The sequence below is a fragment of the Phalaenopsis equestris genome, unplaced genomic scaffold, assembly GCF_001263595.1.
Source record: "Phalaenopsis equestris unplaced genomic scaffold, ASM126359v1 Scaffold000425, whole genome shotgun sequence".
NCBI lineage: Eukaryota > Viridiplantae > Streptophyta > Magnoliopsida > Asparagales > Orchidaceae > Phalaenopsis > Phalaenopsis equestris.
The window spans coordinates 293,626-320,541 of NW_018164866.1; the positions used below are offsets into that span (position 1 = coordinate 293,626).

General features: G+C 34.4%; 1 protein-coding gene across 1 annotated transcript in view; it reads right to left on the reverse strand.

Moving 5' to 3' along the window:
• Nucleotides 1-6,234: 6,234 nt before the first annotated feature.
• Nucleotides 6,235-26,916, reverse strand: part of LOC110027355 (uncharacterized aarF domain-containing protein kinase At5g05200, chloroplastic) — a 79,605-nt gene continuing 58,923 nt past the window's right edge. Inside the window, exons 7-11 of the mRNA XM_020728742.1 lie at nucleotides 22,830-23,095; nucleotides 22,311-22,408; nucleotides 15,449-15,627; nucleotides 7,043-7,156; nucleotides 6,235-6,662 (exon numbers count right to left, since the gene is read on the reverse strand). Coding sequence (XP_020584401.1) covers nucleotides 6,498-6,662; nucleotides 7,043-7,156; nucleotides 15,449-15,627; nucleotides 22,311-22,408; nucleotides 22,830-23,095 — 822 coding nt within the window. The 3' untranslated portion in view covers nucleotides 6,235-6,497. The remainder of the gene's footprint in view (nucleotides 6,663-7,042; nucleotides 7,157-15,448; nucleotides 15,628-22,310; nucleotides 22,409-22,829; nucleotides 23,096-26,916) is intronic.

Here is a 26,916-nt window from a genome sequence, read left to right on the forward strand (position 1 = left end):
TTCAGATGTAATATCCATATGCTAGATAAGCCTAGCTTAGTCATATTCATTGTGTTCTTAAGGAAGGAGTGACATTGTCTGTTAATGAACATAATGAATTAATTCCAACCAGCATGTCACTGTGTGGCGCATATATATTAATTATCAAATATTAAATTCTACCATTAGGAAAAAACACTTTCTTTTGCCTTTTCTAGATCAGATGTTAGATAAGGTAGCTAGCTATCCATATTTTTGCTTTTTAGATGACTTTTTTGGGTATCATCAAATATATGTAGCTCCAGTGAATCAAGAGAAAATAATGTTCAGAAGCTTTTACGAGACTTTCGCTTTTCGTAGAATGTCTTTTGGGTTGTGTAACACACTGGTAACATTTCAACAGTGTATGATGTAAATTTCTTACAACCTAATTGAGAAAGGGATAGAAGTTTTCATGGATGATTTCTCAATGTTTGGCCTTACATTTGACTCTTGTATGGATCATCTTGCGAAGGTGCTAAAACACTGTGAAGAGACTAAGCTTGTTCTCAATTAGCAGAAATGTCAATTTGTGGTGTCATGAGGAATTATTTTAAGGCATAAAATATTTGAAAAATGCGTGGAAGTAGACTCAACGAAATTACAAGTTATTGAGAAACTGCCACCACCCACTAATGTGAGGGGAGTTAGGTGTTTTTTTATACATGTTGGATTTTATAGACGATATATAAAAGATTTTTCTAAAATTGTCAAACCTTTATGTTGTCTCATAGAAAAAGATGTCATATTATCATGAATGCTTAAAAGCTTTTAACACTCTGAAAGAGAAGTTAGTCACTACTCTTATAATGGTCTCACTCGATTGGAAAAACCATTTGAACTAATATGTGACACAAGTGACTATGCTATCGGAGCAGTTTTAGAAGAGCGACATGATAAAGTATTTAAGGCTAAATACAATGCCAACAAGGTTCTTAATGAAACTCACACCACTACTGAGAAGAGCTTTTGATGATAGTCTACGCTTTTGATAAATTTGGATCTTATATGATAGGAACTAAATGCACTGTTTACACTAACTATTCTATCATTCGACTTCTAATGTCAAAAAAGGATTCCAAGCCCAAATTAATCAAATGGGTCATTTTAATGTGAGAATTTAATATTGAAGTAGTAGATAGGAAAGGCTTTAAAAATCAAATAACGGATTATTTATCAAGACATAATCATGAAATTTCTTATGCTGCTAAATTTTTAAATTGAGCATCACAATTTGGTAGAGCCTGGAGTGATCACAAAGTGTGCTAAATTTTCATAAGAAAAATATCTTTAGTAGATTTGAGATGCCTAGAGTGATCATTAGTGATAGATGGAGCCACTTTATAAACAGAAGAATTGAGACATTAGTTACTAAATATGGAATTAAACATCGGATTGCCACAACATATCATCCTCAAACTAGTGGTTTAGAGGAAGATTTTAACCTTTAGATTAAGAGGACATTGGAAAAACTGTCAAACCTAATAAGAAAGATTAATCTTTGAAATTAGATGATGCATTATGGGTCTACAAAACTGCATAAAAAATAACTATAGAATGTCTCCATAGAGGCTCATATTTGGCAAAATCTGTCACTCACCAGTAGAATTCGAACATAAAGCTTATTGTTATATTATATAGTTCAATTACAATATAAAGGAAGCTGGTGAGAAGAGACTGTTACAATTAAATGAACTTCAAGAAATTAGACAAGAATCTTACAAAAATGTCTAAATTTATAAAGAGAAAATGAAAAAATTGCACGATTGAAAAATTATTAAGAAGTATTTTGAGCCTAGATATGAGGTTTTGTTGTTTAATTCTCAATTAAAATTATTTCTCAAAAAACTTAAATATGGTCAGAACCATTTATTGTAGTAAAAGTTTACCATTTTGGTACTATTGATATTAGAGATCCTAAAAGCCATAGAACATTTAAAGCAAATAGAGAGTGGCTTAAACCCTATTTAGAATAGGAAAGACCTCTAGTAAATAAGATTTTAATGTTGGGTCATTTCATGTAATATTTGGAATCGTCAAGCAGAGGAAGTTAAACTAAGCGCTTCATGTGAGGCAACTCATGTTGTGTGGTGATTGTGTTTTTTGTTGTTGTGATGTGGTTTGTTTTAATTTGAACATTAAAATTTGTGATTTTGTATTTTGATTATGATTGTGTAACATGAGATAACAAATCCTTAGTCTTCTCGTTGTGACTAGACTTTAGTATGACTATTGGAGGTAGTAGGATCAACGTTATCCTCTACACTCTAGTTCTCAATTGAGTATAGGACTTTCCAGAGTCATGTTGGGTTTATTCATTGGACTGGTCCATCTCACTTTGTTACTTCTTATTTATGACATGGTTCTTCTTTTTGATGATTCAACCGACCAACTACGAGAGGGGGCAAGATGATGTTTCTGTTTGTTGAACTAATAGAGATGCATATTTTATCGGGCAGGGTGACACTTAAGACTAGCAACACATAAGCCGATCTTAATATTATAAGTGTTACTATTCCAGAAGGTTATCTTTAAAAATTATATGTAAAGCACCCGTCAGTTAATGGAAGGAAATTTCGTTGAAGATTAGACAAAGATGATGATCATGATGAGGATTGATTTTATATAATTTTATTGCTATTATGTTTATGAATGTAGTGCACTATATTTTTTGTTATTTGTTGCTACTACTGTTGTACTCTTTTATTTAGTTTATATTTTTTTTCTAATTCATGTTTATCTGTTTAGATATTTAGATTTTCTTTGATATAGTTTTATTTCACCCCTATTAGCTTTGATGTACTTGTTACGACATATATGTAAATTGTGCTTAAAACAGTTAATTCTGAAATAGACACATGTTGTAGAAAGTATGTCAGTGAAAATTTTCCCTGCTTATATTCATGATTTAAATTGTATTATATGCTAAAAATTAAGTTAGGGTGAGAGAAAAATCAATGTAAACGCTTAAATTTATTTATCCTCAAAAACATATATTTGAACTGTTATATTCTTAAATTTGAGGAATGTGGAGCTGATTTAAAATTACAATATTTTCTTAGAAAGGAAAAACATAGTTTCTTTATTTTAGATTATATGTAAATAAAATTAGAATAGAGTTAAGGTTATTTGTAATTCAATAATTAGAAAAAATGAATTGGTTATTTGTTTTGAAAAGAATTGTATTTTTGAAATTAAGTTTTCTTAGATATATATTTATTAAGAATTGAGTCTCTATAAAATCTTTAGTTTTAACAAGTACTTATTAAATTTTCAAGCCTAAAAAGTTAAGGGATGTGGTATGTGTCATTTTAAGGAGGTGATAGTGGAATTCAAAATTTTTAAAGTCGTTTAGATATAGTAATCCTCCTAAGGTTATGCTAAGGACTAAAATATGCATCCTAAAGCAAGAAAAAAGAAAAAGAAAAAGAAAAAAAGAGAAATGAAGATAATATAGAAAGAGGAGAAGCTTGAGGAGAAGTTTTATAAAAAATTAGTTTCACTAGACCCTTTTTAGAGTTGAAGCTTTATTGCACTCCTAAGCTTGCTTGTATTTATGGTGTACTAGAAATCATTTAAGTAGAGAGCTTAAAGTCAATTTTTCTATTATCTAAGATATCATAACAAACAAGTATTACTTTCTTTTTAAAATAAAATAAGAATTCATGTTTTCTTGTTGAATGAAAGGTTTCTTGTACCCTAGGTCTACGCTAATTTATTGGAGTTAAACCTAAAGATACACTGTGAATTTTCTGAGGCAAAGTTGTTGATATTCTTAATGATACCCACTCCCTCAAATTAAATTAATTTGATATTAATATTTTACTGTTACTTAAGGACAAGTAACCTTTAATTTGGGAGATTTTGATGTATGAAAAGATTGCTTGAATTTATTTATGCTCTGCACATATTTTTGGGTGAAATTGTACTTTAAAAGAAACTATTTTTATGTTTTTTTTACAAGTATAAAAGATATTAGGAGTAGAGTAAATTGGAAGAGACATGGAGTGAAAAAGATGTGAAATGGATCAAAAGGCATTATAGTGAGCAGGGGCCTTGATGCCAAACTTTTGGGGCACCTAGGTACCAACTCCATATCTATGCAACCGAGAATTTGGCGCTTAGATGTGAAGGCCAGAACCTTGGCGCCAAAAGGCGTCAAAATAGTTGGGCGCCTAGGCGCCAAAACCGAACTGGGTGCAGTTACTGCAGTTTGACCGACTTGTTTGAAGCGTCATTTCGGCGAACCGGAGGCAATTTGAACAAAGGATATTGGACGCTATTTAAAGAAAAATTGAAGACTTTTGAAGAGGGCTTTTGAAGTGGAAGGATTGGAAATTCTACTGATTATGAAAGAGATATCTTAGAGTAGAAGGCTTGCTTGAGGGTTAGAGAGAGCAAGTTTATAGTATTGAATTAGTGAGGATTTGAGCGTTAAAGTGAGGAGAGTTTACATGAAAGCAGCAAGGGCTTTTGCGAAGCATTCTAAAGGTTGTATTGAGGGAGAGAGATAAGTATTCTTGTCTTTAAGTATTGTATTTTTATGTAAACACTTTGATATGTGGATTCTCTTGATTTCAATGAAGTTTTGCAATGAGTAATCTCCTCTACCTTTTCCTTGTGGTGATGTTGTAGGATGTGTAGGAATGTGGAAATTGTTTTTAATTGTCTTTAACCTTTTAATGTGATGATTTTTCTTCTATATTTCATTTACTTATCTTTCTAGTCAAATGATTTGTTAAAATTCATTGTAAACTCATAATGACTCGGGAGAACTACGGCGTGACATCTAAGAAGATCCCGTTAAACTATAGAGTATGAAGCAAAAGTATACTATAGGGAGATGCAAATATATAAGGAAATAATCATTGTTGGGTTCAATGTAATGCTTAAGGAATTAAGACCATTTTAACCAAACTTCTTTAGGCACTCGGAAGAGTGTAAAAAAGATAAATACTCCTATTTGTCACTAGCCACATTTCAATTTACATTTTCTCATTTTCGACAACCCACTACTATCACTACAAGGGAAAGTTGCTTTATCACCCGATTATCACCAATTCAAGTAAAGTAATTAGAATTTCTATAGGGGTAAACTTTAAACTTATTTGCACTGTAGTAGGAACTGTTAACACAACTTAAATTTCAATAAATTGCAAACTGAGGACGAATTTAGTAAGCTAGAACCTTTTCCTAAATTTGTTCACCCCGTTTCTCTATGGGATCTACATTCCAGACTCAAAAAAATCTAATACTACTTTGACGGTGCACTTGCGTAATCTACCTGAGTGTTGAAGCATTTCTCACGGGTCAATAGGTCTCTAGTAAGTAAATGTGAGTGATTATTTTATTTTATGCATTAAATTATTATTTTTAGTAAATAAATACTATATTTATTAAATCGCTTAAAATAAAATTTTCTGTTATGCCTTTACATTTAAAAGTATGAAATGACATAAGAGAAAGGAGGAAAACAAATTAAAGATGAAATTATATTTTAAGGAATTTTACTTGACATGAAATTTTATATAAATTATTAAGTCATACAAAACTATCCCAAGATGATATTAGCACGAGATGCAATGTACTCATGGACGTTAAATAAAATAGAAAAAGTGCACTTTTAGGTACAATTTGAGAAAACATTTTGGCACATTTTGATTATATGTTCAGGTACGTTTTTTTTTAGTGCCTCCGAGCACATTTTTGACGAAACATTTAATAATCCTATTAAGACTATTAATGATATTAAAATAATAATACTTAAGTAAAACAAAAAGGGATATAATTAAAGTGAAAATTCAATGTTTTATAAAATATTGAGCTATATTTTCTTTTTTTCATTACTATATTAACATAATCATCATAATTTAATGCATATAAATATTATAATTACTCACTAAACAAAATTTATAGTTGAAATTAATATTTTCTTTTAGGAGAGAAAATATTTTAGGTTTATATGTCTGATATTAGAAATTTGGTTTACATTAAGAAAAGTGCAGCTATTTTGTAATAGTTACATTGCATTTGTAGTTTCTATTTACTGGTTCCTTCACATACTTCAATACTGGATTTGAGTCGTGCTTTTCAAATCATATTTTTTATTTCTGAATGTTTAATTTATTATATTTTGTGAATTAATGACTCTTCATATATTAAAAATTTATGAAAGAATTATGAAAAATAACATGAAATATTAATATCATCCTACCGCAGTCCTTTCCTTTATTAATTCTAGGCATCAAGTCAGGTCGTCACATTTACATACACAATTCCTATGCACTATATATGTAAGCATGAAAATTTGCGAGTGAGATATATAAATACATGAGAATTGTGTGCTACAAAATAAAACATCAAACTCAATCAACGGCCACGATCCACTAATCAGAATTTCTTCTAATTTTCACCTGATTTTAAGTATATTCATACACTTAATTGTCATATACATTCCCTTTATTTCTATAAACAACTAATTATTTTCTTGTCCTTCGGTTGGAAACTATAGTGATCCTCTGGTCCTGAAGCATGTTCAATTTAGGAGCCAGCAGTCGAGTATAGCGATCAAAGTAGAGTAGTTGTTTCAGAAGCAAAGCAAACTCCTTCGGAAATCTCAGACCATATGATTCGCTCACCCGGACCTGCAAATCAGCTAATTCTTAGTTCGGGAAGTTCAATTTCAGGAGCAAATTTTTAGTAGATTGGAGAGGAGGTGGTGGAGGAAGTCTAAACTTAATGATTCGATTAAGGAAGTTTACGTACGTACCACACAATTGTTACGTATTTACATATCTAACACCCAAAGTTTGAAATTTACATTTATATAACACTTTGGTGTCATAAATTTATGCATGAAAATATGTATTTTACATTAAAAAAAGAAAACTGGAATTTTTTGTGTTGTTAAAAGATTTGAGTGTTATGCACATAAATATGAATGTTTAGGTGTTAGATATGTAAATACATAATATTGGTGTGGTATGTATGTAGATGCCCCATTATTAAATCTGAAGCAGCTTACCACATCAAGAAATAATGCATTCATCTGCCTCTCATCAACGACAACATTAGCCGCTATAGCTGCTCGTGAATTTGGTCCTCTAGAAGTCGCCACCATAATCTCTGTATCTAATTCCTGTCAGAATAAAGAAAAAAATTTTATGCGAATGTGAAAGCAAGCAGGTTTTGAAGTTAATTTGTGGACTACACATCATTACTGTTTGAGCCATTTGGTTTTTTTCCCCCACAAGATCATTTATTGGATTAGCTTTTACATAGCCAGAACATGCAGACTAATCTAAGTAATCATGCATGCATATTCAAATGGTTGCAGATAAATAATGTAAGGTTGATATTGTAAATTGTTAATCTAAAAGTACTGCATATCTTTCTAATTTGCTTTTCACTTTATATCAGACTTTTAGTGCAGGGTGGACTATTTTGTAAGACTGCATTGTAGAAACTACCAAGTGCAATGAAAAATATTCTATAAATTCTTTCCCAGATTTGTTTACCTGTGTCCGTGCCACCGCAACTAGTTCTGATGAGTGAGACATCTAGAGCAATGATTGGAAATTAAAATGGACAAAAGGTTTAAGAGATTAAGATATTATAATTTAAATAATGGTTGAGTAAATATTATTAGATGTTAAGGTGATATTAAGGTGCAACGGGTTTACATATCTTGGATCTGTCAAATTGAAGGTTCATGATATAACTTGCTAAGTTAAGACTACAACAAAAATAGCAATAAACCTTTATCCCACTAAGTTAAGACTGAGCGACTTGAGTAAAATTTTATTGAAACATGTGATAAAAAGAATGTTGGGTAAACTAAAGGAAGATTCTGCAATTATGCCAATGATATCATATGTTAATATTACATAATGCAACCAATATTATATGATGTATGTAGACCAGGTAAGGGAACCTAGGATTCATAGACCACAAACCAACAAGTTACTTTCTTTAAATGCAAAATAGTAAATATGAGATTTAAAACTTTAACAATAATGTCATCATTGAAGAAATATGAAGAAATTAATTAAAAAAATTCAAACTCAAACAACAAACAATTTATTCGCCACGAAAAGAATTCTAGTTGCCTCAAATTTGAACAATATCAAGAGCAATAGGAAAACAATAACAAAACATATATAAAAATTTAGTCAAAGAAAGAATTCGCCAAAAGAATGTAGGCCTCACATCATACAAATAATCCATAGAAACAACTAGTCACACTTTTATACACTTAAAGAAATCATACAACCAAATTGAAAAAATAAAGAAGAAATTTCATTCAATTAAAATTTTCTAATCAGGTACCCTAGAACGTATATTCATAGGCGTTCATTCATAAATTAGTAGATATTACTGACATAATATCGATTGAATTTAATTCCAAACTGCAATCTCATTCAAACCTAATTTTATTCAAAATCTAATTAGGAAACCTCAACAGCATAAGCCCAGAATTTCAAAGTCTACAATTTGAATAGGCAGCATATGGGGCATCTAATGTAAAATTTCCATGAAACAAATTTTCAAATACTACCATTGCAGATTCCCAAGTTCCGGATGCAAAAAGTTGAGGGTTACGTTAGGCAGTAGACAGCCAGCATAAAAATTTTATTGAAAAACTATGGCATGAGTCATTTAAATCATTCTATTAATGTTAGGGTGTCCCTTCGAATCAGCGCACTATATTGCCCAAATAAAGTGATTAGTGTCCAAGGATCGCAGCACCAGCATCAGAGTGTAGTGTTAAATAAGGCTTCCCATATTATAGACAGATGTGAGCAAAGAAAAGTCCATAAAACTAAAATTAGGATAAAAAGTTGAAATATAGGCAGTACCAACCATCAATATCAAAGTAGGAGAGACGAACCCCAGTCTTGAAATTTGTCCAAGAAACTAGATGGGGAAGGAAATTCTTCAATGGGATTCAGGACCTATCCGTTGAGTATGAAAAGCAGGAGAATGTTCCAGCCTTGAGAGCTTAAGTGACATTGTGGGAACCTACATCTATATACAGCTCTAGCTCAAAAACGTGCCAAGAAATAATGCATATTTGTTCTATAAAAACATGTTGTGTAATGACAACACCGACATGACCAACCAGGAGACTACACTATCTCTACTACCTTCAACATAGTTGAATTGACTACGTGCTATGAGAAGCCAGAAGCTTCGACGAAGGAAGTCAAAACTCCTCCAACCCCCGGAGACTAACACTGGGCTTGTTGGGTGGCTAGTTGAACCGGCCAACCTTCATGGGGGCTGGAATTGCCACCCCTTTTCTCTCCCGATTTCCTATTTTACTCCCTTCCATAGAGGGAACTTATTCTACTTCTATTCCAATCCTATCTCTCTCCCTTGTCTATTTCTATTCATTCCTCTTCTATTCCTTGCATTTTTTTATTCCCTTCCTAATTCTATTTCATTCCTATTCTAATTCATTCATATTTTAACTCCTAATTTTATTTTCTTCTTATTCTGATTCCTTCCTATTCTAACTGGTACTATTATGCATATGTTGTTTGTTGTCTTAAGATTCAGTTTTTATCTTCCAGATTTCATATTTCTATCCTAATCAGCCGTTGGGGGTTGTCTTCCCTCCTAAGGTTGTATCCAACGACGGGAAAGTGCTCTGGTTGTAACTCGTACGAGGTGGTGATCTTCCCCACAGGTTCGATGGGTGCTCCGGTTGTAACTTGATCCCGCAGAAGACACTTATCTACCCCAACTTCCCTTCACATCCCCTTCTCATTTTTCAATCCACTTTCCCAATCCCCTCCCCTGCTGTGATTCATCTACCACTCCATTGTTGCCTTCAACATCCAAGCCAACCCACCATGTCACTCTAAACCAGTCCCTACCCCACTCTACTGTGTTGTAATACTTCCCTCACCTATTGTCGTGACCCACTCCCACTAAACACCTGCTCCCTGTCACACCACATCCTAGCCCAACGTGTTGTCACAGCCCATCTTCCCATACAATCTACTCCCCGTAATCCCACATCCTGCCCTCACCTACTCCCATAGCCCATCCCACCATTCAACCCGCTCTCCGTAATATCATATCCTGCCCCACCTGTTGCCTTAGTCCCCACTCAACCCTACAACCTGCTATAACTAGCCACCAGCCTGCCCCTATTCAGGCTCCATGCAACTACTGCAACCTCCAATCCAGCACCCACCTGTTGTGCAGCCGGTGCTCACCGCCTTCGCCCTAGCCCTAAGGTGACTTTTATATTTTTGTTGTTATTTTCCTACCATCAAGAGTCATCGTTTATAACCCTTTCGAATTTCAGCAATAAAACTTTTATTTTAATTGTGGTTTAGGTTAACTCTAGTATTAAATATTATATTTAAAATTTTGAGTGGCTGGTATGTAAAAACCCCAATTCTAAAATCTTATCATATTAATGAACAAATTTAAATATTGATTTGATTATTCATTTATGGTTGTAAATATGTTTATTTATTGTTAAATAACTCACTACGCACTAGATAAAATGCTCATTTCATGAAGGTTTAGTTACTTGTTTTTGTACTTTATCTAGGTTTTGTATCAATTTCCATATATCTTAAACACTTCAAAAATTATGTATATGATTATAGATATAAGTAATAGAAAATAACAACTAAAATAGTTAGCTGTGAAAACTTAACAAGTTTCTTATTAATATCTAAACTACATAAAACAACTAAAATAAAACCAATGAATTAAGCCAGTTTATTTAAAATCTAAATTCAATCTTGTTAAGTAATCAGGCTATACTTTTAAAACACTAACATCAAATATGTAATTAGTTAGGCTATATTATAGCTCATAGTCAGCAATAAAACTAATAAATAAGCCTGCACAAGATTTCAAAGCATAGATCATGTTCAAGCTTGCCCCAAACTCAATACGAAAATAAACGAGCAAACTAAATAAGACAAAGATCAGCTCAACTCAATTCATTTATAGACCTAATGATAAGCTATCATCTATCTAATCATTTTTTTATTACATCCACAATATACTCAAACTTAAGTGACTACAAACTCAAGTAACTTTAAATCCATACACTAAAGCCTTTATCCCCTCAATTCAAAAACATACACAAGGAATATATATTTCTTAGCTCTTAGAAAAAGAAAAAAAGCCAAAGACACTTAAGAATTAGGCTATACATTTGAATCACTAGCATCAAATATATAATTAGCTAGGCTATATTATGGCTCAAGGTCGGTAATAAAACTAATAAATCAGCTTGAACAAGATTTTAAAGCATAGATCATGTTCAAGCTTGCCCCAAACTCAATACAACAGTAAACGAACAAACTTAAATAAGACAAAAAACCAGCTCAACTCAATTCATTTATAGACTTGGTGATGAGCTATCATTTACCTATTCAATCTTTTATTACAATAACAATATACTTAAACTTAACGTGATTACAAACTCAAGTAACTTTAAATCCATACACTAAAGCCTTTATCCCATCAATCCAAATGCATACATGGAATATATATTTTTTAGCTCTCATACAAGCAAAAAAACCAAAGACACTAAGACTAGCGAAATATTGATGATCTTCCCACAAATCCTCCAAGCTTCAACGCAATAGTGGTAGATTGAGATCTATTCACAAAATAGTATAATATTAATAGCATCTGCCTAAGGAACTTTGATTAGGTTGGCATCGGACAACATACATTTGGCCCCCTCTAAAAGTGCATAACCTTTTTTTTTTTTTTTGTCACGACATTTCCCTAAGGAGACTACCCACAATGAATTTATACCTAACCATACCCTCTTTCAAAAATATGTCCTCGAACTCAAAAAGGCAAAATTCCAAATCATTATCATCCCTCGAACTCTTAATCCTCTTCTATTTTTGTTTCTCAAGTTGAGCCATAAAATTCATCAATGTAACAAATGTATCATATTGTGTTTAAGCATGTGAGCCTAGATATTTCTTGAGATTCTCAGATTAACAAATATCTAAATTCAACCTTGGACTTAACAGTGGTAAAAACCCACAGGATAGAATAAACACAATCCACAATATCCTTTAATGAAAATCAAGAAGCATGCTCATGTCAAAACCATATAAAGTGGTGATCTAAATAAGTTCCATTATTATATTTTGTTTATCATTTTCTTATTAAATGTTAAACATGTTTACAAATGGAAAGTGTTCTATAATAATTTGAAAAGTTTGTTAAGTTTGACTCTTCACTACATGGTTTCATCTCATCTAATGGACTTCCAATCTCTACTCGTGCAGTTCAGAAGTTCTAGCACATGAAGTAACTTTTTCCCATTATACCGTTTTCATGGGCTGCCATTTGCTAACATCACTATGTTTTGTCCCTTGTTTTTGTTGCCAAATCATTGTTTTCAACTCTATGTTTTATCACCAACTCATCTTTCCTGCCACTTTTTCTAACTTGCCCACTAGGTTGGTTACCGCCTCTTCTGCTTGCCTTACATGCTAATTCATTGTTACTTTATGACTCTTAATTAGCTACAACCCCACCTTCTGTTTGCACGCTAATATTCTTTATTATAGAAATTTTCTATTTATTGTCAGAGAAATTTACGATAAAATATTGTCACTTCATGACAATCAAAGGCAGTCAAATTTCTTGCATGAGTCAGTTCTGCTTAAATACTGCCACAATTCTAGCCTCTGTCAAAGTTTGCTATGAGAGTTGGCTATGAGGTCCCTAGTACCATTAAGGATATATATACCTCTTAACTAAAACCTAGACCACAGGATTAATTAATGATAGCATTAACTCCAGTATTACACTGGCTCAACACTGTGCAGTTTGTGGCCTTGGAAGGAACGCTACATATTAGCTACACAGATAAACCCTTACTTTTTTGGAAGGATATATATACTTCTTGAACTTCTAAAAGAGTCCTAGAATCCCTTATTTTTTTCTTCTTCTTTTTAAGTTTGTAAAAACATTTGCTGCTTGCTTACTATTCTCCAACATTGCATGTTATGGTTCTGTTTATTCCGTGTGGTTATTTAACTGTACACTATATTGCAACTCGATTGAATAAATCAATTAAAACTGACAGCGAGACAAGGCACTGGAGTCTCCTAACTTTAGTTTTACACTCTTGACAGAAAAAGTTCTTATCATGCTTCCATAAGATTTGATAGAAAAATTTCGAGCAATCTGCTCATTAAAAAATGGAAGATTTACATGCTACCACTCCATTCATATGCATTTAAGCACCTAGCATACCAACTTCAATTTTTATATACATACCACCTTACCTATGCATGAAAAGTTTTATTTCACTTTTTAAAAGTTAAAATAGTGGTATTTTTTATGTGATACAAAAGATTTAGGTGGTCTATATATATATATATATATAAAACAACAACAACAACAAAAACAACAAAGCCTTAATCCCAACATGTGGGTTCGGCTACATGAATCCTTTTTCTCCATTGCATCATATTTAGTGTCATATTTTCATTTAGTTCTAATAAATTAAGATCATTTTTTATACAATAAGCCCAAGTCTTCCTAGGTCTACCTCTGTCTTTCTTAACAAAAGTCAAATCTAAAACATCTACTCTCCTAATCGGATCATCTGATGGTCGACGTTTAATGTGACCAAACGATCTAAGACGACCCTCTCTAATTTTGTCAATCACTGAGGCTACACAAACCCTATCCCAGATATATTCATTTCACATTTTGTCTCTAAGTGTAAAGCCAGTCATCCATCTAATCATTCTCATCTCGGCAACACTTAACTTAGTATTAGCCTTCTCTTTTAAAGGCCAGCATTCAACGCCATAGAGCATTGTAGGTCTCACCACCCTCTTATAAAATTTTTCTTTCAGTATAAGCGGTACTTTTTTGCACACAAAAAACACAAGTCATTCCTCCATTTCAACGAACCAACTTGAACAACATACCCGGGATATCTAAATCGTTCACACCTTTTAATAATTTGATCACCAAAAGTTACACTTCTGTCACTATTGCTACTACTACTAAAATTACATTCCATATATTCAATTTTGTTCTACTAATATGAAGGCCTTTAGACTCTAGTATAGACCTCCATAATTCAAGTTTTTCCTGAATTTTTTCTCTCGTCTTATCCATGAGAAGGATATCATCAGCAAAAAACATATACCAAGGAAACATATCTTGTAAATGTCTAGTAAGACCATCCATAACTAAAGCAAAAAGATATGGGCTTTATGGGCTTAAAGCCGATAATCCAACAAAAATAGGAAAATATTTGGTCAATCCTCCTTCAGTTTGAACACAAGTAACAGCTAGTATACATATCTTTAATGACTTGAATATAAGTCATATCAACTCCTTTCTTCTCAAGAATGCTCCAAAGGACATCTCTTGGAACCTTATCGTGAGCTTTTTCTAAATCAATAAAAATCAAATGTAGATCCTCCTTATTATCTCTGAACTTCTCCATCGAACCTCTCAATAAATGTATAGCTTCCATGCTAGACCTGCCCGACATAAAAACAAATTGATTATGAGAAATTTTTGTAAAACGTTTTAACCTATGTTCAATTACCCTCTCCCATAATTTTAAAATATGACACATTAACTTAGTTCCTATATAATTTGCACACTCTTGTGCATCCCCTTTATTCTTAAAAATGGGGACCAAAATACTCTTTCTCCACTCCTCGAGCATCTTTTAGTTTAGTCAGCCAAGAAACTCTCAATTCTCCTAAATATTCTCACACTTCAATTGGGATATCATCAAGTCCTACAGACTTTTCATCCTTTATTTTCTTTAGCCTCAATTTCTTTTTTACTAATACGACGGTAAAAATGAAACGTTTTATTTATATTAACGATTAAGATCACTAATGTCGATCGTATTTTCAGAAATTTCATTAAAAAGTTTATCAAAATAACCCACCCACTTATGTTGAATATCTTTTTCTATGTTGTAACCCACCCACTTATGTTGAATATCTTTTTCTATGAAAAGCACTTTCTGATTTTCATCTTTAATACACTTTAGTTGGGTTAAACCTTTACTTTTATTTTCTCTTTACTTTTCTTTTCTCTTTGTTTAGCTAGTTTATACATATATTTTTCACCCTCTTAGTATCTAATCTATCATAAAGAACACTAAAAGCAAAATTTTTAGCGTCACAGATAGTTCTTTTAGACTCTCTGCGAGCCGTTTGATATTTTCTCAGTTCTTTAAGCTTTTACAATTAAACCAATTTTTATAACGTAACTTCTTATATTTTATCTTTTCTTGCACATTATTACTCCACCACCAACAATTTTTATTTATAGAAACTTTTTCTTTTGATTCTCCAAGTATATATAAACAAATATAAAAATAAGTATTTTAATGTAGAAAAATGAATGAATGGTTCTGAATAAAATCTTATTATCATACCTGTATGGATGCAAAAATCTTCTCAAGGTCTCTTGCAAAGGCCTTAACATCAACATTCTGTTCCGTAGCACCCATGTCAATTAATGCAGAAGCCATCTCCTCATAATCTTCGCTTGCAAAGGATGACAAAAATATTTCCATAGCTGCCCATGTCTTTGGAGATATCCGACCAACAATTCCTAAATCAAAATAAACTTCATTCACAACTTCGTAAGAGAATTAAGAAGCATTTTGATATTATACTCTGCTATTATTTTAAATTCACCCTTAAATAGATAAACTAACTTTCGTTTAAAATCAAAGCAAATGACACGTCAGGGTCACCCAGGGTAGGAAGTTACCATGCCATCAATTTAAGATTACAGTGAAGAATTCTCTTCTTTTAATAACTGTGCATTTCCAACTATGCAGTTTCGGATAAAGAAGAAGAAACAAGATGAACTCGTCGGGAACCAAGAGAGCTCTCAAAAGTCACAAGGGCAAAGCTCTCAAAATCACTCATCCCAACTCAGGGTACTTGCCTAGTTGGGACGATTCAAGCTCAAATAGTACTCACCAAAATCAAAGGGTACTCGCCCACCCCAAAGGTGCTCTCTTGGGGGACTCAAAATAAACCTGCCTATATAAAAGCAGCAACATCTTTAGCGAGCAAAACCTCTAAAGCACTCGCCCAGTGCAGCAAGCCAATTGTATTTTGATCACAATGTCCATGAATCTGTAACAAATATATCATCTAGTTATTTGTTCGATTCAAATGTGGCGCCTCCACCATGCCCAAAAACCTTATAAATGCAGATCTGAGGGGTCACGTCAGAGCAGAAGATTTAACACCCAATATTTCATAGTTAAGTGATAAAAATTTCCCTCTTTATGTAGCTCTATATTTTTATCTTCTTCTTTTTTCTCCTTACCCAAACTTCTTCTAGAAACTTGTGAGTTTTGTAAATAGCGTCTGTCCATTACCATAGATAATTTTGGATCAAACAAATTGGATGCAATCATATTTGACGTTCAAACAGACTATTTGATTATATTAAACTAAATTCCAAAATAGTCCTTAAATATTTGAGTGTGGGCAATTTAATTGTGAAGTATCACATTTCTCCAACTTAGTTTCTCAATTACACAAAATTGATCCAAAGTGGCCAATCGTGTAAAAATTATGATACAAAATTGTTACAACTTTAATTCCTCAACTAGAAAAAATTGATCCAAATTTAATCCTAATTTAGATAATTTAGTATAGTCAAACAACCAAATTGGAGATATTTGATACTCTAGAATCAAATTGACTGCATAAGAATAGGCAATGGCTACATAGGAGCTTAACCCAATTGTACTAAATTCAAAGGCCAAATAGAAATACCCGAGTGCACTATTTTATATAGTTGAGTCACTCATTCAAAGAAGTGCCCTATTGATCTTCTTAAAAAATCTGGTTACTAGCCATCTATTACACCAATAGAAAATCATGCCACTCCGATAATGAAGAGTTATTGGATGACCCATCTCAGTAGGTTAATCATAAGTTGATTTATCTAATTATTAATATACCCGATATTTCATTTATGTTGGCATTATTAGCCACCACATGTAAAATCCAAAATATAATTATTGGGAAGCTATTATTCTCAAATATATCAAAAAATCTCCTATAAAAAGCTTGCACTTAAATATTGATGCTTTCTCCAAGGCTAATTATGTTGTCACTGAAAATAAAAAGTCTACTTTAGGATATTATATCCTAGTTGTATGTACATTGTCACATAGAAAAATAAGATATAAACTATTATAAATAGATCCAACGAAGAGCCTGAATACATAATTATGGCTCACTCTTCAAATGAAATGATATGGACTAAAACACTTGGGAGAGTTTGGCTTTATTGTAAATCATCACCTTCCACGATAATGAGACAATCATACTATCATCTTATTGAGAGCAATCCCATTTTTCACCAATGAATTAAATATATAAACATCAATTATCATTTTATACATGATATAATGCTTTCCAAGAAGATTATTACAAATCATGTTTCTAGTTTAGAACATGTGATGGACATTTTTATCAAAGCTCCTAGTCATATATTGTTTTATCATTCATTTAATAGCCTAGAGGTAACAAATAAATACACGCTCCTGCTTGAAAGAGGGTATTGGCATATGACGCACGTTTAGGAAAATAATACCATGAAAGGTTTATATTTAGAGAATATTTGATTTCAGGCAGAGGATCATTTATATGTTCATAATTATGTTTAATTTATTTACTCTTAATTGTGATTATTCACCCCTTTATTTGTTTCCTATTATATTTTCCTTGAACAGCAATAACTAGGCAGTTATATTTAGGCCCCGTTTGGGGCAGCTTATACGTTCTGTTTGCGTTTTGAAAACGCACCTCATACGTTTAATTTTCACGTTTTATCTGTGTATCCTAAAATGCCGATCGGATTTCTTTAATAGACGCAGCCGAGGGATCGATCCCATGACCCACGTTCTTACTGCGACGTTTACCTGCTTGCCCTTTGTTCCACGCTCGACCCCAGCCGTTCTGCATCGCCGTTCCCTTTATCATTCCATGTCGCCATTCCCTTCGTTGTTTCGCGTTGTCGTTCCCTATTACACGGGTCCTTCATTTCTTGTCGTCGTTCCAATTGCAGAATCGCAGAATCGCAGAATCGCGATCCCTCCCTTCCCAATGTTACGCGGGCCACCGGCAAATGGCGGAGCTCTAGCAAGGAAGAAGTCATTGATCTTAAAGGAGCGTCTAAAACCAGGCAAGCTTCTGGCGGAGTTTGCCGGTGGGAAGGTATCAGAGATGGAGGAAAAAATGTGGTCGAAGTTCTTTGGCACCGAATTCTGGTGCAACCCCTTGCAGAGAGCTAATAATCAATAATCAGCCAACTCTGTTTCAAAGATAAAAAATGGTTTTTTTACTCTAATTTTTTCAGCAAGATTCCATCTTTATCATAATGTGAGTTGAAAAATGTGGATTTTAAGCAGAAGAGGAGGTTTGTGGCTTATTGTTCTCTGCGATTGATTCATAACGGTCATTTATTCAGAAACTTAAATGAAAAGGGGCGGAATAGTCATTTATCTAGAAATAGTTATAAATTAGTTGTTTTCAAATAGCATAAACCAAACAGTCAGTCAACTTATCCGCACAAGCTACTGATCAACGGCTTATTAGGATCAGCTCCTTACTAGCAGATTATTCAATAAGCTGCAGCTGCCCCAAACAAACCCTTAGTATCTTCAATTTCTAATTCTAGCAGGAGCCTAACTGGCCAAACGTGCTACAACCATAACCACTGAAAAGTGGGTAGTTTTTAGTTGATGTTAATTATAGATGAACTAAAGAGTTATTTATTTATTCAAAATTAGCTCAACGGGTAAAAAGATGTTACCACTGAAATAGTGCACACCAATACAAATGTTTCTTTCTACTTAACTAAAGGAACTGATAAGAAGACAATCTTTCACAAAGATTAGGGCAAATAAAATACTCTACTTCAACAAGACAAAATAACACAACCCAAATACATAAAAGATAAACACCACAATTCGAGAGGTTGGCGATCTCTCCCAAACCCTAACCCTAAGATTACAAACAACAATCATATAGCATAACCCTAACCTAATAAACCATATTTATACACCATAATAACAACTAACAAAAGACAAAATTGCCCATTTAGGCTTGCGCCTACTATAAGTCTTCAAATAATTTGGTAAGCTCGACGCGGCGGAAAATGTTATGGTGTCGGTCTAACATTACTCCCCTCCTAATAAAACACATTATGTTCAACATGGAAAAGAGAAAATTGGTACTAAATTCAGTCTTACAACTCCCATGTGGCGTCATAATTTGGCAATCATTCCGACTTAACCAAAAATTCGTAGTGACTCTCATCAGTTCAAAATAAAGTCCTGCACATATTCATCAACCGCATTCGAATCTGATGGTATCCTAACTTCAAATCAAACTTGGAGAATATCGCAACCCAAACTACTCGTTCAGTAATCCATCAACCATCAAGATGGAAAATTTGTCAAGTATTATTTCTTTATTCATTGTCTGATAATTCCCACAGAAATGTCAACTAACATTCTTCTTCACTAGCAAAACTGGACTAGAGAATGGGCTCACACTAGGTTGTATGATCTCAAAGTTATTGCATGCTCGTGTTCCCTCTAAGGTGGCAATCCGCGTAACAATTGCAAACCTTTTACAAGTTTTTGTTGGAGCTATTGGATCGATGTTGGAATCTTCGTCAACTCCGTATCACGTGTCTCTTCCATGTGATAAACCCAAGGCATCATCTCCTTTAAAGAGCGACATCTTCAACTTCCTTATGTGTGAACCTCCTCCCTAATTTTCTCGGTCAAAGCTCATTCTGCCCACAAAGTGGGAGTGGGGTTCCCTTCCTTGACCCGTAGATATTTCTTTTCTTCCATAAATCAGGCTTACCCCATAATAAGCTCGCTTGTTCCCATAAAATCCTAAATTTCCTCCACCCAAAAGTCTACCATATATCAAAAGAAACTAACTTGATTGGTTGCAACCCTCCATTAGGGCCTCACCCACTGTGGTTCCCTGTTCCAAGACAAAATCCTTCAAATTGATCTTCTACAACCCTGAATCGCACGCCGTCCCGTTATGCCTTTCGTCGCTCATTTCAAATCTCTAGATATTGTGCAATTCCCTCCAAATATTGTCACTCGAGTCTACTCCTAACTCCTTCCCTCAATCCCAGCTGCTTTCATTTGTTCCAATCATCCAGATGTCATGCTATTACTTCCAAGTGCTACCACTCGAGTCTGCTCCTGATTCCTTAGTTCAATCCTGCGACCCCATATCAACCTAAGGCAACAACGTTGCTCTGATGACACGCAAATCCTTCTAATTTCTGCCACTTGTGTCCGCTCCAGACACCATTACTCGATCTTGGGCAAGCGTCAATGAGTTTGCGTGAAACTCCACAACCTTCTTCATCATTTCTTACAGGGTCGTGAATCTCCCCTCCATGAAAGAGAACCCCCCCCCCCCCCCCCCCCCCCCCCATGACCAAGAAATGCTCATCCATTTCATATCAGATTTGACTCATCCCTTCCTCTAATTTCTCCTCCACAGCATCTATTTTCTTGGTTGCAATTACTCCCAGGAAGAGTTTCGATTACGAAGGCAGAGCTCTGTGCACCACAATCCCGTCGTTGGTTTCCTAGCTAGCTCAAAGCGTGATTGTATTGATTCAGTCACGAAGGCGTACAGTTCCATAGTTGGCTCCCAGTCAAATCATGATTATATCGCGATGTTCAGTCACGAAGATGTGTGTTGGTATGCCTCAATCCCATCGTTAGCTTCCCAACACTCAAATCGTGATTGTATTGTGATTAGGGCACGCAACGACAAGCCATGATCTCATCTTTGGCTTCCTGCAACGGTGCCATGAGGTTCAATCACTAGGGTGATCCAATCATTGACTTCCCAACGCGACTGCATCACAAGATTCAGTCGCAAAGGCACAGACATCATGTCGTTCGCTTCCTGTCATTAGCTTCGAGCAGCGGAAATGAGGGAACAGCTATGATACGAATTTGATAGGAAAAATATGAACTTTCATAGAAATCGGGCAACCAAAATACGTTACTTCAACAAAACAAAACAACACAATACAAGTACATAAGAGATAAAAGCACTTACAATTCGAAATGGATGAGATCTCTCCCAAAACATAATCTTAGCATCTATAATTCAAGAGGTAAGTGATCTCTACTAAACCCTAACCCTATGATTCTAAACAACAATCACATAGCATAACCCTAACCTATTAAACCAATTTATTCCCCACAATAAAAAATAACAAAAGACTAAATTTCTCCTTTAGTCTTGCGCCTAAAATAAGTTTTCAAGTTATTTGGCAAGCTCAGCGTGGCAGAAAACAATGTAGGTGCCGGTCTAATAGAACCCTGCAACTTTCAAATCAATCTCAATATCATGCATCTTGTGTGATCAAGCAAGTGAGTCCAAATGTAAAGCACGTCAAATCATAACTTCCACTTCAATATATTTTGTAAAAGGTTAAATCAATAAGATAAGAGAGCTGAGGTTGGATTAATTACATGCAGCTATTAATTACATGCAGCTATATATGCTAGCGTAAAATTATAGCATATGTTTTAAGTTGCTCTGAAAAAGAGGGCTGAAGTCTGTTGACAATGGCCAAACCAGTTCAAGTTCTAAATTTCAAAAAGATCTTCTATAACACTATCTATTTAATATATCACCATGTAAAAAACAAAATTAGGGATGATTATATATAGACCGCCTGAAACATTGATATTTACAAATTAATCACCCAGGTGATTTTTTTAAACTATCAAATCGATATATTTACGCATGCCAAAATCAAACTATTGAGAATTTGATAAAAATGAAAAATATGGGTAAATGAAGAAAAATATGGGTTGGGATTTTACCATGAATTTTGATATTTGAGTGAGAATTTGAAAAATGGATGAAAGAGGGTGGTTGATTTGTAAAAAATAAGTTTTGAGTAGTCTGCATGCAATTGCCCCAAATAATTAATGATTTCACCATTTTCCAAAAAGGAACAAATCCCATAAAATATGTGAAACTCATACGTAAAAAAGAGATAACGCACGTGAAACATTATTTTAAGAACTCTAGCTTAATTTATATATCAGTAGAATGGATAAGGAATATCTTAATATTCTGATGCATTTTTCAACTTGGTTAATACCTACTCTGGGGAATGTTTTAAAAATAAGGTTTAAACATCTATAGTACAAGTAGCCAATTTAAAAACAGGAGCTGAGTTAGAAAAGAGTAGACCAAAATCAAGGAATCCAATGCGACCGTCACGAAGCAACCATAAGTTTCCAGCATGTACATCTGCATGGAAGGTCTCGCATGCAATTAAGCTTCCAAACCTACACAATAGCATCCCAATTGCTCTTTAGATGAAAATATAGCTTTTTCACAAACATGCATACAAAAAGTTTGGATCAAAAGTGGCAAAATCTTTAAGAATTTAATTGACTTATTATTGAAGGAAATGCTACAGATGAAATACAAATTGCAATGGAAAAAAGAAATTTATATACAAAGCAAACAATTCTTATGTATTTATATATCTAACTTTAATTTTTACACATGTGTCACCCTACATATGCATTGAAAGTTGTATTTCACTCTCCAAATGTTAAAATAGCTGTATTTTTTTATCTGATCTGAAAGATTTAGGTCGTATGAATGTAAAATGCAAAAGTTCAGGCATTAGATATGAAAATACATAGAAACTGGGTCGGATGTACGTATATGCCCCTAGAAATTGCAAGCCAAGCATCTTACCAAACATTAAGGGCGGTGATCAGACTCGTCTCTGGATCAGGAACAAGTGAATTTATAGAATCAAGATCAGTGATAGGAACTCCATAGAGCCTCTCCATTGTCAGCACGCGCCTGGTGCTACATTGCTGATAAACTTTTGGAGCTTTGGCTTGTCTCTCAAGTCCCATGGTCTCTAAATATCTTCTGAAAGTCTCAATATTTACAGCTTCTTTCCGAAAGTCAACCTCTTCAAGCATTGATGCTTTTATGTCTTCAACAATACCCACCTATTGAAAAAGGTGATTAGAGTAAGAGACAATCACATTATACAAAAGGCTGTTATACTGAACTGGAAATCAAAACATAGATGATAAGGAACTGGAAACAAAAGAAAGAAGACAGCCACATTAAAAAAAATAGAATTGATTTGCTTGCTCCTTCATGATATATGGTCAACGTGCAAGCCTCAGTGCTCATTAGTTATACATCTATGCGAGATTTATACACCATGGGTCGTTAACCTGCTTGCATCGGATGCAAGTGACAATAACTTCTAGGAAAAGAATCATGGGCATGCTTAATGATAGCCGACGTTAATCGGGTAGGTATTTTTCATGTCAGAAAACAGGGACTGATGCGTGACGCAAAAAGCGGAATTTCCGTGCTCGCGATTGCACAATTCCACATACTTCGGATCTGGCGATCGCGCAAGAAACTTTCCAATCTATGGAATCCTTTTTTAATTATTTTCTAATTGCAGCAACTTCCCTTTATTTTTATTGCTTTTCTAGTTTTTTTCTATTTCTCTATTTTCTAATTCGATTATTTTCTATTAGGGAACATTTATATAGGTTGTTGGATTTTCAGCTTAACTTTGTATTTTCAATGTTTTTCTGAGTTACACACTCCTGAGTTTTGTAGTCTTTTCCTTTTACAAGTGTTGTGTCTTTACCTTGCCCAAAAACAGGTTGTGAATCCTCGCACCTCGCTATTTCGCCGCTCCCCCGCTGTTTTCAGCAATACGACTGCTGAAACAGCTGCCCCTGCAGTTTACAATAGGAAACTGTCGTTTTCCCGCTTCCAGTTAGCTGTCTAGCCGGATGCCGAATTTCAGTTGTCATCCATCCTCCCACTCCCGTCATCCATCATACAACTTTCAATAATAATAATTTTATAAAATAAAATAAAAAAAAATAATTGATGGGCTAGTACGAAAGGGAATAATCATCTCTATGTTTATACTTAAGAGACTAACTTCTCACTTCACAAGAAATTAGATAGGAAAGAGCAAAGAGACAGTGAGAAATACAAAAGAAATAAGAAAAAAAAGAGGATTTAACAAACCGAAGATAAATTTCAGGGAGAATAAGAAGTGTCGTGCAGGACAGGCTTTGAACCTTAGCCCAAGGGTGGGGGTTGGCTTCGACATATGCAGAGAACATTGGAGCCATGCGTGATAGGTGTGCTTGTGCAGAAGGCGAATTGTGCGCGGTAGAGATGACACCGCCCAAAAGAGAAGAGAAGCAACAAAGCTCTGCGACAAATTTTGACGCGTGCAAGAGAAGGGATCGCAAGATTTAGATAATTTTTTTAATAAACTTAATATGACTTAGAACATGAAGTGCTTAAAATCTTAAATAAAAATTAGAATGAGATTTAAGAAAAATTTGCTAAAAAAAATTGAATGTGACTTAAATTAAAAATTAAAACAAATTTTGAATAAGATTTTGCTAACGAAATCTGAACAAGAGTTGAGTAAATCTTGAACAAAATTTAAACACAAATTTCGGCAAAATCATTAACATGTGTTGAACAAAACCTTATACATGATTTGAAAAAAAAAATGAACAGAATTTTAAACATGATTCGAATAAGATTTGAGCATGACTTGAGCTATTATTTATTTAGCTCTCTACAAACTCCTCTTTCTCCTTCACGAACCACCGTAGCGTCACGGACTAACTTATCTCAAGTTATTCGTGTGGCTTTAGCGCTCTTCCCTGACACTAAATCGGTCTAACTCTCACAACGCTAGATCTTGTAAGCACAAAACACTTTAAGAAGAACAGTAGGAAGAAGTATTAGAGAAAGGAACACTTCACTAAGAAAGAAAAACTACAACACTTGAAAGCTTGGAAGCTTGGTTGGTTTCCTTGGATCTTCTCTTGGATGGATACAAATGAGGGGAGGGACTCCTATTTATAGCTCCCTCCAAGTCCAAGGGAAACTTTTAGATTACATGAGAATACATTAATTTCTAGATAGTTCTACATTAATTTTTATATATATATGATTCCAGAATTTTCCAGAATATTCTAGAATTCTCTTGAAGCTTGCTTCATTCAGTATATTTCAGGAATTATGTGGAACCTTCTAGAATTCCTTGGAATATTCTCATTCTTTCTAGTTTTTTCTAGAAAGTCGTGGAATCTCTAGAGTCCATTGGATTGCTCTCTACATTTTGGGCTTCTTTAGAATCTTCATTTCTCATGTTTAGCTTGTCAATTATTCTTGAAGATGGTGAAGCGTGACACTCTCCCCCACTTAAACTCGCAATGCTCTCATTGTGACTTCCCCTTGACACTTAGACCGTCATACTTTGTTTGCTCTTGGCAAACTTAGGTTTTTTCTTGGCGGTATTGGGGATGATTGCCATGCAGTGAGACTTCATGGTTGGCGGCTTAGTCCTTGGCTCCAGCCTAATCGAGTGATTTTTCTCTCTCCTTGGTGGTAGTTCTTTATGAACCTCCACCATTTCCTTTGGCATGCCTTCTTGGAGCTTCACTTCTTTGTGAAGAACAGCCAAGTAACTCCCCCTTTTTTTTGGAATGCCCTCTTTGAATTGGATTGACTATAGCACTTTGACTTCCTACTTGTTAGCCCCTGTTATAGGTAATAAGCAAGCTTGATTCCCTTCCAAGATGCACATGCAATTGTCGAAGGGCATTGTGAATGCTCTTGTTTGATCCAAGAAGTTCATCCCTAGAACAATTTTAAAATCATCCATCTGAATGATAAATAAGTCTAAAGTACCTGACCTCGCTCCAATATTGGTTTTTACTCCCCTGGATATTCCATAGATTGGACTTAGTGTTGAATTGATCACCTTGATGGAGCCTTCTCCTTCAACATCTGCAAACCCAATCTCTTTGTTTTCTTGGCGGAGATGAAGTTATGGGAAGCACCTTTGTCAACCATTACCCTAGTGGTCTTCCCGCTCATTACCGTCTCCACAAAGAGTAACCCCTTTAATTGGAGCTTTGCTGAAGCTTGCAGCTCATTAAGCAGTTGTATAGACCACCTGTACTGCCACATCATCACCTTCTTCCTCTTGATGGCTAGCAAGGAGAGAGTTAAGAGCTTTCTTCTGAGGGGAACCCCTTGCCCAATAAGGTCCTCCACAAAGAAAGCATTTGTTGTGTGATTTTATTTTGTTATTAGACTTCCATTTGTCTTTTGCCTTGGATGGGGTCGATTCGCAACGACTCTCCTCCTTATGTTGATCATTCTCTTCCCCTTCTTTGACATATGTACTCTTCTTATCCTTTGGCTTTGTGGACTTTCTTGAGTAATCAACAAAGCATTCGGTGACCGCAATGACAGTGGCAAAATCTTGCACTCCGCGCCTCCTAAGCTCAGTCTTTGCCCACTATTGGAGTCAATCCATGAAGTTGAAAAGAACATCTTCGTCAGACATGTCAGAAATTTCAAGAACCAGGCTAGTAAATTCCGTAATATATTCCCAAATCGATCCCGTTTGCTTGAGCCTTCGTAGTCAGGCCCTAGTTTCATCCACCGCATTTTTGGGATAGAACTACCTCTTTAACTCTCTTTTGAATTCATCAAAAGTGAATATAATGCACACCTTTCTCTATATCTCCACGTTTTCTTGTACACAACACAACAATGTCCGAGAGATAAAGAGGTCAAATTGTATTTTTGCATCTTCATTTGTAATCTCCATCGCTCCGAAATATTGTTTAAGTCCCCATAAGAAGTTATCTACTTCCTTCACGTTGCGAGCTCCTTCAAAACTTTTTTGCTTTTGGAACTTCAATCCTCTCAGCTTCGAAAGTGTAATGGTTTGTGGGTGTCTCTAGTGCCCTCT